Source organism: Carex rostrata, chromosome 8 (genome assembly GCF_964058835.1).
Source record: "Carex rostrata chromosome 8, lpCarRost1.2, whole genome shotgun sequence".
NCBI lineage: Eukaryota > Viridiplantae > Streptophyta > Magnoliopsida > Poales > Cyperaceae > Carex > Carex rostrata.
In genome coordinates, this window is record NC_135925.1 from 11,250,913 (window position 1) to 11,266,161 (window position 15,249).

At 31.4% G+C, this 15,249-nt stretch overlaps 1 protein-coding gene across 2 annotated transcripts; it reads left to right on the plus strand.

Moving 5' to 3' along the window:
* Nucleotides 1-9,608: 9,608 nt before the first annotated feature.
* On the plus strand, nucleotides 9,609-14,005 carry LOC144558253 (E3 ubiquitin-protein ligase RGLG2-like). Of its 2 annotated transcripts, none has more exons than XM_078307057.1 (12): nucleotides 9,609-9,757; nucleotides 10,188-10,380; nucleotides 11,054-11,138; nucleotides 11,545-11,685; nucleotides 11,929-12,042; nucleotides 12,415-12,512; nucleotides 12,594-12,673; nucleotides 12,761-12,866; nucleotides 12,979-13,106; nucleotides 13,200-13,368; nucleotides 13,636-13,692; nucleotides 13,780-14,005. In XM_078307057.1, exons 2-12 carry the CDS (start codon nucleotides 10,210-10,212, stop codon nucleotides 13,858-13,860), a joined length of 1,230 nt encoding a protein of 409 aa, XP_078163183.1. In that variant the 5' UTR covers nucleotides 9,609-9,757; nucleotides 10,188-10,209; the 3' UTR covers nucleotides 13,861-14,005. The 2 variants fall into 2 exon arrangements, with proteins under 2 accessions (XP_078163183.1, XP_078163185.1); XM_078307059.1 differs by having other exon boundaries at nucleotides 9,722-9,918.
* Nucleotides 14,006-15,249: the final 1,244 nt, after the last annotated feature.

Consider the following 15,249-nt stretch of genomic DNA (forward strand, 5'->3'; position numbering starts at 1 on the left):
GGATCAGCTTGACTGTATATTATTTTGTTTTCCTGAAAAACTGAGATATTTTTGGTCGGGGTTTTGGCATTTGGGAAAACTGTAAGTGTCATCTATTTTGAAAAAGAAATCAAAATCTTGTTATGTTGGTCCCAGACTGAGCTACCAGACAAAAATATTATATTTTAATGGACCAGAAAAAGTGCATCATTTTGTTTAGCTACTCAACAAGCGAACTATACGTTTTACAGCTCATGGAATAATTTTTCACAAGCTGTGATTGAAATTCTTTTTATTTTTTATATATGTTGGAATTGTTTTCTATCAGAAATCCATGGTACAAGCTAAATTTCGAAGAAATAATTAAGTCGGATCAAAGAATTTTCTTTTTCATTGAAGAACTGCATGCTTCCATCTAGGGGTGTTCAAACAGTTCGGTTTGTTCAGTTTTTAACCAGATCGGAATATTTTGATTTAAATAAATCGGTTCGGTTGAAATTTTGAATAATTTCAATTTAAATGGATTTTCTTAAAACTGACTAAATCAAACCGACCGGTTTATATTGATTGGACTCTAATTTTATTAGTGTTATAATAATTTCATTAAACCAAACCAAATTGAATCAAACTGAACTTCAATTGTTATGTATGACAATGTATTCTTTTCGTTAATAATAATACCAATATGTTTACTTCGGTTTGAACCAAACAAACTGAAATTTACTTCGGTTTGTTCGATTTGGTTCTTAATCGGTTGATAGGTTTAATCGGTTCAGTTCTGTTTTAAATTTGAAAACCAAAGAAAATATTGGTTTAGTTATTTTACTTAACCCTAACCGACCATTTGAACATCCCTACTTCCATCTTCTTTTAAAACCCGATGAAGAAGTCATTTATGAACATTAAATAAAAGTTAAAAAAAGCTAAATGTATAATAAGACAAAAAAATTATACTTAATACTATACACTTAATTATTAATCAATGTCTTGAAAGTTCGTTATTTGGTTCTTAATTTTCTAGTAAATTATTTTTATATGATACGTTTTCAACTATTTTTCATTTTTTTTAAAATATTTTATATGTAAATTATTTTGATAAACTTTAGTTAAAGAGTAAGACTTAGGTGCTATGAATAGCACTAGGCCATCCATGTTACGGTCTCAAAATCCTATCGTATTAATTTCAAACTTTGATTTAAGTAACGTAGTAAATTGATTACATAAATATATAATGAACTTGTAGAATATTAATTTTTATTATTTTTGAAGTTTTTTTTTACTATTTTCTATAATTTATAAAAGATGACAAAATACAACTTTAAAAAAAATAAAATATATTTTAGGCTATTTTTTTGCTATCTTTCATAAATCATAAAAAATAGTAAAACAATTCACAAATAGTAAAAATTGATATTCTACAAGTTCATTATATAACTAATTTACTGAACTACTTAAATCAGAGTTTAAAGTTATACGATAAATTTTTGAGGCTGTAGCACGGATGGCCTTATGCTATCTATAGCATCCAAACCTTACTCTTAGTTAAACTTATTTAATTTTGATTTCAATAATTTAAGTTCCAAATTTTTTCTTTTCAATTAGACAATGCTAAACGCATACTTACAACTTACAACAAGCAATTTTCTACAGGAACCATGCGCAACAAAATAGCTAAGGCGATGCTCTTTAGAAATTGTATGTTTAAAAAAAATAAAAATAAGTAATAGGTTTAGTTTCTTCCTTTACTAAAAAAAAAAAATAGTCTCTCCTTCGATTGGAGAATTAAGAACCTAATTTCTGATAGTGAGCTTAAACTGAATTTAGTGAATTTATTAACTATATTTTTGCAAAGCTTATTTGACGAGCCTAATTAATTAACTTTCTACTTTTTACTTTTCGTTTCTAATATATATAATACCTGGTTCACAGATACTTGAGCAAAACTAAATCAATTAACTTTTAATTAACAATCATAACCTTATCATGTCGATCTACCTTTAACAAATGTGGTTAATTAATTAGAAAAGCTTGCTATTGAGTGATATTGACAGCTACCAGTGCATAATTATTGGTGAAAATATCCCTTGACGTGCCTTGTTTGGATTATGAACAAATGAAAAAACAAATCATGACCGGTGGTAAATAAGTCATAAATTTTGATTCATTTTCAAAACTTGTTACACACGTTTCCAAAAAAAAAAAGGTTTAATTTAACCTACGAATTACGATGGCTTAATTCTTTATTCTTTATTCTTTATTATTTTTTTCTCACTACTCGATAACCACGAAAGTAAAACCTCAACCCAATCTCTATTTATATAATTATACGAGACTATCTATATATGTCACTATCATTAATAAAGTAAAATAATTTCAACTTTCAAGCAATCACAAATTTGACACACGACTCTCTCAATTTCCTCCCTTCTTTATTGTATTTCTTTGAAATATTTTTGGATGCAGAGAACAAGAATTAAGACAAAGACAGTGCTTAAATAGAGATACAAAGTAAAAGGTATTTTTAGTATTTTCTTCTTTACCATAAATGACAAAAACAAGAAAACAAAAAATATAATGAAGGAAGAAATCCAGTTGTGCCTTGCGTATCCATATTTCCTTCTTTATTCATTTGCCTATAACACCAATGAATATCTCAACAATTAAACTATAACATCAGTAGTTGATTGCTTACTTTGGTATTGTGTTTGTTATTTTAAACTTGAACTGTTTGGATTGACATTTCAAACTTTAAAATTGCAAAATATGAGTGTGAAGTAAAACACTCGCTTTACTTCGCGAAACACCGTAGCCCGATTTGTAGAAATTTTTACTATTTTTTTTTGAATTTTTTAAAATCACTGGTTTTTTATGGTCCACGATTTTCTGAAAAGCAGTTATTTAAAAAAATTCTAAACAAATACTAAAAAGTTTCTAAAAATTATAAAATTTGGTTTTCAGACACAATTTAATATGACGATCAAATTGAACTGTTCGGATCGACGTTTTTAACTTTGAAATTGAAGATATAAACATGAAGTAAAACACTCGCTTTACTTCACGAAGTATCGTAGCCCAACTATATATAAAAAAAGTTTGTACTATGGATCAATATCTCTAAATTTAAAGTTCAAATATTGAACCATTCAACATAATCTTCATATGAAAATATATGTGCTTGTTGAACAAATTATATATTATTTTACTAACTTTTTAGATAAGTTGAAAATCACTGAAAATCCAAGATCATTAAAAAGTAGTAATTTTTTTATCTATTTTGAAAAATAGTAAGAAAAAGTTTTAATTTTAAAATATAGTATGCAAGTACATATGAAGATGGCAATTATGTTGAACGGTTCAGATTGTCTGTTTGTTTGAAGTTAAAAAAAATGAAAATATTGATATTGATCCATAGTACGATACAATCCGTGTTATGCATATTATTATAGCCTCACTCCTTTTTCATTATTGTTTTACAATCAGTGATGCAAAAAACAATCAAGTCGGTCAACTTATTGGTCGTTTAGTCAGTGTGGTGACTAAACCGTCACGAATAGAGGGTATGGAAGGCTATTTGTGGATGAGAACGTCAAATAGGTTCAATTAATTGTCCGTTTTGCATTTAAACGGTCCGATTAATCATTTGTTTATCATTTATACGGTTGATTGGTCGGTCCTTTTTTTTTGCATTTATCTGTTATATGCACTATACTTTATCTTGTCTGATCTGAACATTTTCTAAATAAAATTTTCATATAACTTTTTAATTAAGTTAAAATAAATTTATTTGATGAGTTTGATGAGTTAAATTAATCATTTTGAATAAATTATAAATACATGTGCATAATTTTAACGGAAGCACAAAATTATTCGCAAAATTTCTATAATTTGTCAACCATATGTTGATTAATCGTTTAGTAACATGTAAGTTATATTGTTTTCTTTATTTGTACATAATTTATCTTGTTTTCTTTAAACACAAGATATGTACATACTTTGTCTTGTTTTCTTTATTTGTCAGACGAATACATATTGATATTTACCCCACTGATTACAACTTATGAGGAAGTCTGACCTTGAGCCTGACCAGTTATTGGATATCCGGTAATTTGGTCTGCATAGAGAAAAAGAAAACAACAAAAAAAATATTTTCTAAAATTACAGTTTGTCTCCTTTGTATGTTTCTTTCATATCGGACAAAAATAACTTCTCTATCACTTATATCTCGTGCCAGTATGGCGTGTGATTTTTTCTCTTTGAATATCATGTTGCATCTCTCCCTCTATATTATAAAGACTATAAAAATATGCAATTGCTTAATTTCTATTTGTATTCATCATATTGTATCTCCACTGTCATCCTAATGTAAGGAATTCAAATCTGCTACAATCCTTCTTTTAGAAAAAAAGAAGAAGAGAGAAAATAAGAAAATTAAGTAGGGTGGTGTTATTCTATAAGAATAACAACAGGTTTGAATTCTCGTGCAAGTGCTAATTATATTCAGCACATGTTTTCACTGAATTTGTAGTGCCAATACAAGATATATATTTTATCTGTACAAAAATGTATTAGCAAAATCAATTGAAAAACAAAGAGTATAAAATGAAGTAGGTCGAACAAAGAGTATAAAACGAACCTTTTATGTTGAATTCTTTTTCTTTTTTTTTAAAGAAGAAGAAATGTAGAGATCACGTCTCTAGATTCTATTAATCAAGTAATAAAGGACATCGGTGGTGTCAATTTTATAAAATTATGTTGTAGTCCTAATTTTAATATGAGGAGGGTTAAAATGCACCCTCCCTTTTGTGCTCCTAACGTGCATCCTCCCCTCATATTTTCATTTTCAAAGTTAAAATAGTGGATTCGAACCTTCCAACGTGTTCTTCATATTAAAATGTGCTTGGAGACCAAATTTTATATTTTTTGGAAATTTTTTACTATATTTTCAGAATTTTTAAAAATCATCACTTTGCTGAATTTTTTATTATTGTTTAGTTTAATCAAAAATTCTGAAAAGATAGTAAAAAAATTTCAAAAAATGTAAAATTTGGTCTCCAAGCACATTTTAATATGAAGAACACGTTGGAAGATTTAAATCCACTATTTGAACTTTGAAAATAAAGATATGAGAGGAGGGTGCACGTTAAAAACACAAAAGGAATGGTGCATTTTAATCCTCATCTTTTAATATACAACTATATATATTGATTGTGGATCAGACGTTATGATTATAGTTGTCTAAATTAATTAAATTGATTTACATATCTTTCTATGTAATTATAGAGAAAAAACTGAGTTTAAAAAAAAAGAAAAATAAAAAGAAGAAAAGATTTCATATCCGGACCTTTTGTCCCACAACTCTTTGGTACCGTTCGGCAAGGGCCTCCTTAAGACTCCTTAAGGCTAAAGGAGCCTCCTTTAGCTTTCTTAGCCGTTTAATCTTGCTGAACACCGGTTCCTTAGCTCAGATTAAGATAACCTATTTTAGCCTCTTTTTGTCCGGATCTTAATCCCCTGCTCCTTCCTTAAGGCACCTCTTCCCTTCCTTTAGCTTCCTTTAGCTATCTTAATTCTTTATCCCTTTCTTTAGCTTACCGAACAACCCCTCCTTAGCGCGGATTATTATTTAATCCACCATGTGTTGTCGAACAGCCCCTTTGTGTTATTGCTATATCCGGTGGTTGGGACTTGGGACTTGGGAGCTACCAGTGGCATCAAAAAAATTTGGATGCCGAATGGGATTGTTAGCGGATCGAATTCTGGTTGGATTGTAGTTAATCCAAACATGACATCATATCATTAATCTTTGTGGCTTTATATTAGCTGAATTGTTGGGGCACAGTGCTCCGTAAGAAAAGGGATGGAATGCAACTGTGTGAGATCTTATCCTTTCTCGCCCGCATGGAAATATGGAATGCGCCGATTACTCAACACGAACTTCACGTTTCTTTATTCTTTTACGGACTTTATGGCCAGCGACTCATAAACGCTTTTGAAATTTGAAGTGCGAAGCATGGCGCGTTGCTCCGATTCGTTTCATAATTTGTGGCTTTGTGCACCCTGTTTATATATTTTAATAATTTTTATGTGTATAATGTACATAATGTATAAGTTATAACCAGTGTTGTAAAATGCGGTCGCACGACCCGCATATGCTTATGCAGTGATTTTCTGTATATAAAATTTCATGCAATTCTTAATATACAGGCACATATATATATGGTCTATGCGGACTTGAAAAAAATCTAAAAATTATTTTGCGTTGGATTGAGAAAATTAGAATCTATAACCTTTATAATATAATAAAGAGACAAACTATTAGATTAAACAATATAAATTAGTTTTATTTTATTTATATTTCTTTAACAAAGCATAGTAAAACTGCATATGCATTTCTGCATACAAATCCGCATATGCAGTATGCAGTAGCCTTCCGCATGCATGAATAAAATTGCATTTTGCAACACTGGTTATAACTAGTTTGATTGTTGGATTTTTAAATTATAGATTTTTTTTTTCACGGATTGTCGAGATTGTTAAGTTTATTCATTGTGAATATATTTCTGCCCTTTTTTAATACATATTATTGGGTACATGTTAATAGAGGCGGAGATACATTCAAAAAAAAAAAAGAGTTAATTGATACTCATTTGATTGCAAAATGTATGTACTTGTATCTGATTTGTAGAATTGACTTCATTCGTAGTATAAAAATTTGAGTGAGTCTATGGTACTATGCATATTACGATTTGGCACCGTGCTACGGCTCTATATTCGAGTTTTCAAATCCTAACGGTCGATCCGAACCGTTCATCTTGTTCTCCATATTAATATGTGTTTGGAGACCAAATTTTACATTTTTTGAAATTTTTTTACTATTTTTTTAGATTTATTGAAAATCACTGTTTTTGGATGGTCCAGAATTTTCAGATCAAGTGATTTTCTAAATATCTAAAAAAATAGTAAAAAAATTTCAAAAAATGTAAAATTTGGTCTCCAAACACATATTAATATGGAGAACAAGATGAACGGTTCGGATCGACCATTAGAATTGAAAACTCAAATATAGAGCCATAGCACGGTAAGAACCCGTAATATGCATAGTACCATAGACTCACTCTAAAAATTTTATATAATTGACTTTCATATTCAGCAATTTTTTTTTTGTTGTTGTTGAAAGTCCTGCATTGATTTAAGAAAAGTTACAAGTTAGTTGTTACGCGATATTAGACAGTGAGTGTCTGTGAAAACATTCAGCTCTAAATAGATAAACACACACATGAGATATGTGAATCATGTGGATACAAATTAACTTAATCATTCTTGTGCAAGTTATATTTCTGACTTTAGAGAATCCAAATCCAATACGCATAACGCAATGCTGTATGGTATTCTTGGATTCCTATTTCAATCCTAAAGATCCTCATTTCTTTTTTTATATATATATAGAGATCGAAGTATCTAAATTACTTTAATTAACTTATGTTGAATTGCAAGCTTAATTTCATAGCAAGTTGTATCTTGATATCACGATTATATATCTTCTGCACCAACCTAGCCGTCACTGGATGAATCATGAATGACGTCTCTTTGCACTCTGCGTCAACGTGACAATCCCACCAATTACATTTTATTTTCGAAAAAGTGGGTGAAAGCCCACCAATTTTCATTGAAACTAAAGGAGCTTATGCTGTTACAAGTTTCAAACTAAGTAACAGCTACAAAAAGGCACCAAAACAGTGTATAACAACACACCAGTACAATCAGATCCTAATTAAGGGGGCCATTCGGCAACAAAGGCTTAATCCGTTTTTTTTTTCTTTCTTAGCCGCTTAATCCTACCGAACAACAGTTCCTTAGCGCAGATTAAGAACATCTCATTTAGCTTTCTTTTATTCAGATTTTAATCCTTTGCTCGGAATTTAAGATACTCATACCTTTTCCTTTAGTTTTTATTCACGGATTAAGACAATCGAACATCAGTTCCTTAGTACTCCTTAAGCTCTTAATCATTTGTTGCCAAACGATAGAGTATAAACTGAAACAGGAAAACAAAAGCTCACAAAGCTTCAAAACAGCCAAGTAAAAATCAAGATCACAAAGCTAGCTAGAATGCTAGATCAAAGAACCAAAAACTCAAATCATTCCAGAGCAATTAAGAGATCTGTACCATATGCAAAACCAGTGTACTTAAATTACTTTAATTAACTTATATTGAATTGCAAGCTTAATATCATAGCAAGTTCTATCTTGATATCACGATTATCTTCTGCACCAACCTAGCCGCCACTAGATGAATGACGTCTCTTTGCACTCTGCGTCAACGTGACATGACAATCAGTAGTATTCTCGTTTTTTACGCCGGTTACTTAGTACCAATGAAAATAAAAATATTTCTTAACCCGCAATTTAGCTTTATTTTACACCTTTATGACCTTAAAAACCTGAAGTAATTAAATAAGAGTGAGTCTATGGTACTATGAATATTACGATTTATTACTGTGCTACGGCTCTATATTTGAGTTTTCAAATTTTAACGGTCGATCCGAACCGTTCATCTTGTTCTCCATATTAATATGTGTTTGGAGACCAAAGTGATATTCTAAATATCTAAAAAAATAGTAAAATTTTTCAAAAAATATAAAATTTGGTCTCCAAACACATATTAATATGGAGAACAAGATGAACAGTTCGGATTGACCGTTAAAATTTGAAAACTCTAATATAGAGCCGTATCATGGTAACAACCCGTGATATGCATAGTACCATAGACTCACTCATTAAATAATAAAATCATCTTTGGAAATTTGGCTGTGGCAGTCTGGCTGATATTGTGAATAGGGTGAGTAATGAGCGAGCATGAGCGAGTTAGGATATGCTCGTGCTCGCTCATTTAATAAATGAGCGAGTTGTTAAATGAGCGAGTCGGAAATGAGTGAGTTATGAGTACTAAAATTTAATAAATTGTCATAATTCAATTAAATAGAATAATAACAAAAAAAATTAACGGTTACAAAAATAGAATAATAACAACATAAACTAACAATAGCATCAACAAACAACAATCAACAAAAACTAAAGCAGCACTAATAAAAATCCAACATAAATCCAAAAACATAAACTAACAACATCACACTGTTTTGAGGCGTCTGTTTAAAAAAAAAATGTATAAACTATGAATATTTGGAATTGAATGTGGTGGCGGGATTAGATGTGGCAAATTTTAAATGAGCGAGTTATGAGCGAGTTGGGGCATGCTCATGCTCGCTCATTTAATAAATGAGCGAGTTTAAGTGAGCGGATAAATGAGCGAGTTCAAGTGAGCATTTAGTGAGCGAGTCATGAGCAATTTACTCACCCCTAATTGTGATATCATAAGATAGCAAGGTTGTTCCTGATATATTGTGCCAAGTTGGGCTAAGCGCACGTACCTCGCATGCTCCGATCCTCCCTAAACACGGATTTTTTTTTTTAATCAAATGAAAGTTGGTCCCATGGCATGGATATTATTTCCCCACATTTTATACAGTCGTTAAAATGTACGAATTGATCCTGGTTTACCCAAAAAGTTGATCACGTTTTTCCTATTTTGTTTGGGTTCATCTCATTATATTTATATCCGACCTTTTTTTAGGAGAAATAATAAGATGAGTCACGAGTTGGAATTCGAAAAAATACAAACTCCTCCATTAATATCTCATAAATCCTATCTTTCTTCGAAGCGGCTCCCCTCTCTCTCTCTCTCCTCTCTCTCCTCTCTCAAACCGAAATTAGCAAATTGGTAAATTGCTGTGTCTATTTATTTCCTTTTTAACCCAGCATTAATATCTACTTCTCTACTTAAGTTAGCCGCACTCTTAGACTCGTGGTTTTGACTATTCTGGCACCTGTGTTGTTCTAAAGAAGAAGAAAATTGTCAGCTTTTCGTTAAATTCGATCAATGTATATAGTTTAAAGTTATGCGGTTCATTCTTTTTTTCTTTTTGCAGATCTTCTTTTGATTCTGGGTCCTCTCTTAACCTGCGATTTTGCCCTCTCGTATGATTTTGTAATTAGATCGATGTTTCAAATTCGGATTGACAGCATTATTAACTGGAGAATTCATTTTTTAGTTTTACTTTGTAGTCGTCTCTTTGTGGTTCGAATTTGTGTACTTAATGAGCTTAACTGATACGCCTTTCCTCTACTTTTTTTTTTTTTAATTTGAACAGATTTATCTTTTGATAATAGCTAATGGGAGGAAGGATCTCAAAATCAAGACGTCCCAATGGACCCAATCGCAATTTCTCTCATGGACAAAGCAGTCAGGGTAGATATGCTAATTATACAGATAACTATGTCCCACCAAGCACTGTCAACAGGAAGTATTCACAAATTGGGGATGAATTCGTTTCTCTGGATCAAGTAATCCATTCCTCTTTTTCTTCCATCAAAATTGTTATTATATTATTCTTATGTAAATGTTTGTTTCTTTTTGTTTTTCATAAAGAAATGCTAAAGTGTATGCACCTTTTGGTAGTGGGAAAATGGGAATGGCATTGATAATTGATTCATCTTTTAATACCCACCTACAAAGTTTGAGAATTTCCAGGGGCTCAGGTGCTAATTGCCCAACCCATCTATTTGACAGTACTGACATGTCAGTATTGCGGAAAGAGAAAATTAATTCATATATATTGTTTTATCCTGTATTGTGCTACCTGAGGGAGAGAGATCTAGTTTTAAATTAGACCAGATTACATGCTGTAAGAGGTGAAAAACAATGATATCAAAATTGGTAGAGTAAGAAACTAGGAGAACACCAATGGTAGGTATGATGTAAGACAAAAATTGGCACTGAAGTGTGTGATTGAATGGTAGGTAATAGGTATGGTGTAATAAGCACTGAAGTGTGTGATTGAAATGTTAAACCAATGAAAAGAGACTATGCTATCATCTACCACCTAATTATTCAGATTAGCTTTTGTTAGTCAATGGAATAATCTACTAACAACAGGTCAATACAAGAAAAAAAAGTACATAGCTGGCAATTAAAATATTAAGGAATAAATCTGGATCATTTGTTTATATTATTTAGGTGACTGATGCACTTGCACAAGCTGGTCTCGAATCTTCAAACTTGATTGTAGGAATTGACTTCACAAAGAGCAACGAATGGACTGGTTTGTCATTAAATAAGTGTTATTGTTTTGAATTATTTTAGTATTAAAATATTCAGCATGTTAATACCTATACATTACAGACTAGGAATATGAATTCATAGGTCTCATCAATAAATAAAAGTAAGATTTGGAGCTTGTTTGATAACTTAATAAACTTCGTTCTCACTACTGGGTTCCTAATAAACTTGCTTGGGCCTCTATGGGAGGCTTATTGTTAGGATCGCATTTTAGAATTTAAATTTTTTAGTTGTAATACTACCTGATATTCTTCTTTTTGTGACTATGTTACTCTTTTGTCAATTTTAAGTTTGATGAAAATTTAGTAGGCCATTTGCCTACTACTTAAAAAATAAAGATAATCTGCTCTGTGCTAACTGTACTAAAATAAAAATATAATAAATTTCAGGTAAGAATTCATTCCAGAGGCGATGCTTGCATGCACTAGGAGGTACCTCAAACCCATATGAACAAGCTATATCTATTATAGGGCGATCACTTGCTAAATTTGATGATGATAATCTTATACCCTGCTTTGGATTTGGGGATGGTTAGTTTCTTGTTTCCTTTTCCCTAAGGGCACTTTTGGAAACTAACAATGTTTTCAGGAATACAATCTGATACCCCCCCAATTTTTTTTGCAAGAGATGACATGGTATTTCACAATGTATTTTCCAGACCCAAATGATTATTGCTGAAAGGAAATTCTGAAAAATATTATAATTTACATTGAAAGTGTTATTATTTGTTAGTACAAGTGGAGAAGTTAAGTTATTGCTTTGGTTCATGACAGCATCGACTCATGATCAAGAGGTATTTAGCTTCTATGCTGACCACCGGCCATGTGATGGCTTTGAAGAGGCGCTTCAGCGATATAGAGATCTTGTTCCAAATTTGCGATTAGCTGGTTTATTTTTTATTTTTCATCATTTATTAATCATATAATACTTTTTCCCACAATGAATTATGCTCATTGGTTTTCTTTTTTACAAACAAGTAGCTATATGGGCTAGTTGATAACCTCGTCATTACCAGATGTGTTATTTTCTTGGCATGACTGTGTCTTAATATGTGAATTGGGCTTTGGGCAACTATGATGTTTTGCTTAATATTTGAACCATGAAAAACAAGGTCCATAAAGTGCCTCAAAAGTTAGGATGGATAAATATCCTATTAGAGCTATCACTGCCAACTGTAACTTAAGTAGGTCCTTGATTTTGAAAATATGTTAAGATTAAAATTGAAGTTTGTGTTTTGAATTAGTCTTCTTTTTTGACAGGCCCGACGTCCTTTGCACCAATAATCGAAACAGCCATAGGGATTGTGGATAACAGTGGTGGCCAATATCATGTCCTTCTCATAATAGCAGATGGACAGGTTTGCAGTATTTTTCATTTTACACTAATGCATAGTAACCTATTTCTGATTTACATTTGAAAAAATGAAATTATTTTATAGGTGACACGTAGTGTTGACATGGAACCGGGACAACTGAGCCCACAGGAGCGCGACACCATCAATGCCATTGTCAAAGCTAGGTGATCTTCTTACTCTTTTTTTGTCTTTTTTTTCAGGATAAAGATAGCAATTGTGAGAAGCTGATTTGTGTTGTTTTTAATGTTCAGTCAATATCCCTTGTCAATAGTTCTGGTTGGAGTTGGTGATGGACCATGGGATACCATGAAACAATTTGATGACAACATACCTTCTCGTGCGTTTGATAATTTTCAGGTACTATTTTTTTTTACTGTTGCCAACCAGTACAAGTGATACACATCCTCTTAGCTCTTTCCACCTGCAGTGCTAAATTAAAAGTTGGTTTTCTTTTTTATTCCTTTTTTAGTTTGTGAATTTTACAGAGATAATGCTTAGAAACATACCGGCCAGTAAGAAGGAAGCAGATTTTGCTCTAGCTGCTCTAATGGAAATCCCTTCTCAGTACAAGGCAACCATGCATCTTCAACTTCTAGGGTATTATTACCATTTCCTTTTCTCTTTAATTTTTTTTATCAAAGAATGAACATCTAAAATCCTGATGATTTCTTTTAAATTTAAATTTTGTAGTAAAAGGAAAGGAGTACCTGAAAGATTTTATTTACCTCCACCAATAAGAACTCAAGACCAAACATATTCTTCTCCAAAACCATCCCCAGGCGATAGTTATCAGTATACAACTGCCACAAATTATAAGAGCAATGATGCTTCTCCCTCTGGTCAATCCGATGATCGCCAGGTCAGCATTCCTTTTGTATTTTATATCTGTCCTTCACGTGTTGAAAGTTCAATTGTCGAATTCAAATTAGAAAGAAAAATGTAGTTGTCTTAATTATCATGTAGTCAACTTCAGATGAGCTTGTGTAGTTGACTTCAAATTATGTTAATTTCAAAATTGAAAAAATATAAACCTTGAATGAGTTCATATACTTCATACCAGCTCTGGCATCACATTTGAAAATTTTCAGTAGAAGCTTCATTTTTTCTTTTAAATTTACTATTACAGGATTGTCCGATCTGCTGGGCCGAAGCAAAGAATCTTGCTTTTGGGTGTGGCCATCAGGTACTTTCAGCCAAATTGTATATACAAATGTGTAGTATCAGTTTTCCTTGTAATTACTTGATAGTTGATACTAATTTTTTTTTTCAGACTTGTGCTGAATGTGGGAAGGAATTGAGAATATGTCCAATTTGCCAGAGGCAGATAACAACTAGGATCAAATTATATTGAGGCTAATTTAAAGAAGATAGCTTATTTATTAGAATTATAGCATCATAGTTCTTTTGTTGGATTATGTACATAATGCTTTTTTGATGCTAGCACCATGCATAATTGCCGCAACAATGAAGTTTGGTCTTTCATTTAGTTTATGACATATAAACGCCGTGAGAATCCAAATAAGTTGGATTGTTTATACACTTTGTCATATTTTGGGGATGTGCTACCAAAAAATGAAGACAAAATAATGTCAACGAAAAGTAGTGAAGTCGGAAAAGGGATTGTTTTTTTTGTTTCCAGTTATTAAGGTGCACTCGGAGCATCTACCTTCCTGAACTCAGTTGAATTTCTCAATAATTATTATTTATTTTTTAGAAATTAAGATTTTTAAATTTTTTTTCTTTCACATCTCTGAAATTAATTTTAGAGTTTTTAATAAGTCACATTAGTGACAAATTAAAAAGAAGAAATAATTTGAGCTAATTATTTAGTCAGCATAGAGTTTATAAACTTACTGCATAGTTTCTAAATAAGAAACTCTTTTACATATCTGAAACTTAATTAAAAATTGCTACATCAAATTAAAAGCTATAATAATCTAATAATTTCAGAGACGTAGATCTCTTGTTCAAGTATGTTTGGATGAAACAAGGAATAGAATAAGAATAAAGCTAATATCAAGTTTGAGAATAGTAGCTAATCTAATTTTTAGTTGGGTACATCTTATTTAATATCTTACATGTGAAGTAAGAAATTTGTCACATCTCTTATCCTACAATCAAATGAGTCCGCATCATCTGCATTAAGTCAAAAGAGCATCTTTTGAGTTAATCCATCTCGACAATTTAATTTTAAACAGAGTCAATCCGATTACAGATTATAATTTAGGGATCTTTTAATATTAGTGTGGATTTAGTCAGCACGGATTTTAAAGACAAATCAAATGGTCCTGTCAAAAGATTCCTTTTTGAGTAAATGCAGAGGATATGAATTCCAATCAAATATGACTTATTGCTCTATAAAAGACATTGGTTCAGATTTCTTAAGAGGTAAATTTTTGGAGCTTGCTTACAATGACCCATGCCGCCCAATAATAAATGTAGTTAACTTACCAACTAAGGGAAATAACTAGGTCGTGCTTTTGTCACCTCAGAAAGTCAAGCATTGATCACCATCTTTTATGTGACTAAATAAACCAACTACACTAGTCCAAATTTTTGGATCACCTAATCTTAATCTACCCAAAGGTTTTGAAACTAGCGTTGATGGTAATAAACCTGGGTCCTTCACTCTAAAGTAACTCAAAGTTTGAGTTTAGATCTAGACCATTCGATCAGAATTTAGGTTAAATCGATCCGAAGTATAATTCATAGAGCTCTTTTAATATTTGTGCAGATTCTG

Coding starts and splice junctions, on each gene's coding strand:
- LOC144558253 (XM_078307057.1), top strand. CDS start 10,210: ATGGGAGGAAGGATCTCAAAATCAAGACGTCCCAATGGACCCAATCGC. Junction 12,513..12,593: donor TCATAATAGCAGATGGACAG/GTTTGCAGTATT, acceptor ATTATTTTATAG/GTGACACGTAGTGTTGACAT. Junction 13,369..13,635: donor GTCAATCCGATGATCGCCAG/GTCAGCATTCCT, acceptor TTACTATTACAG/GATTGTCCGATCTGCTGGGC.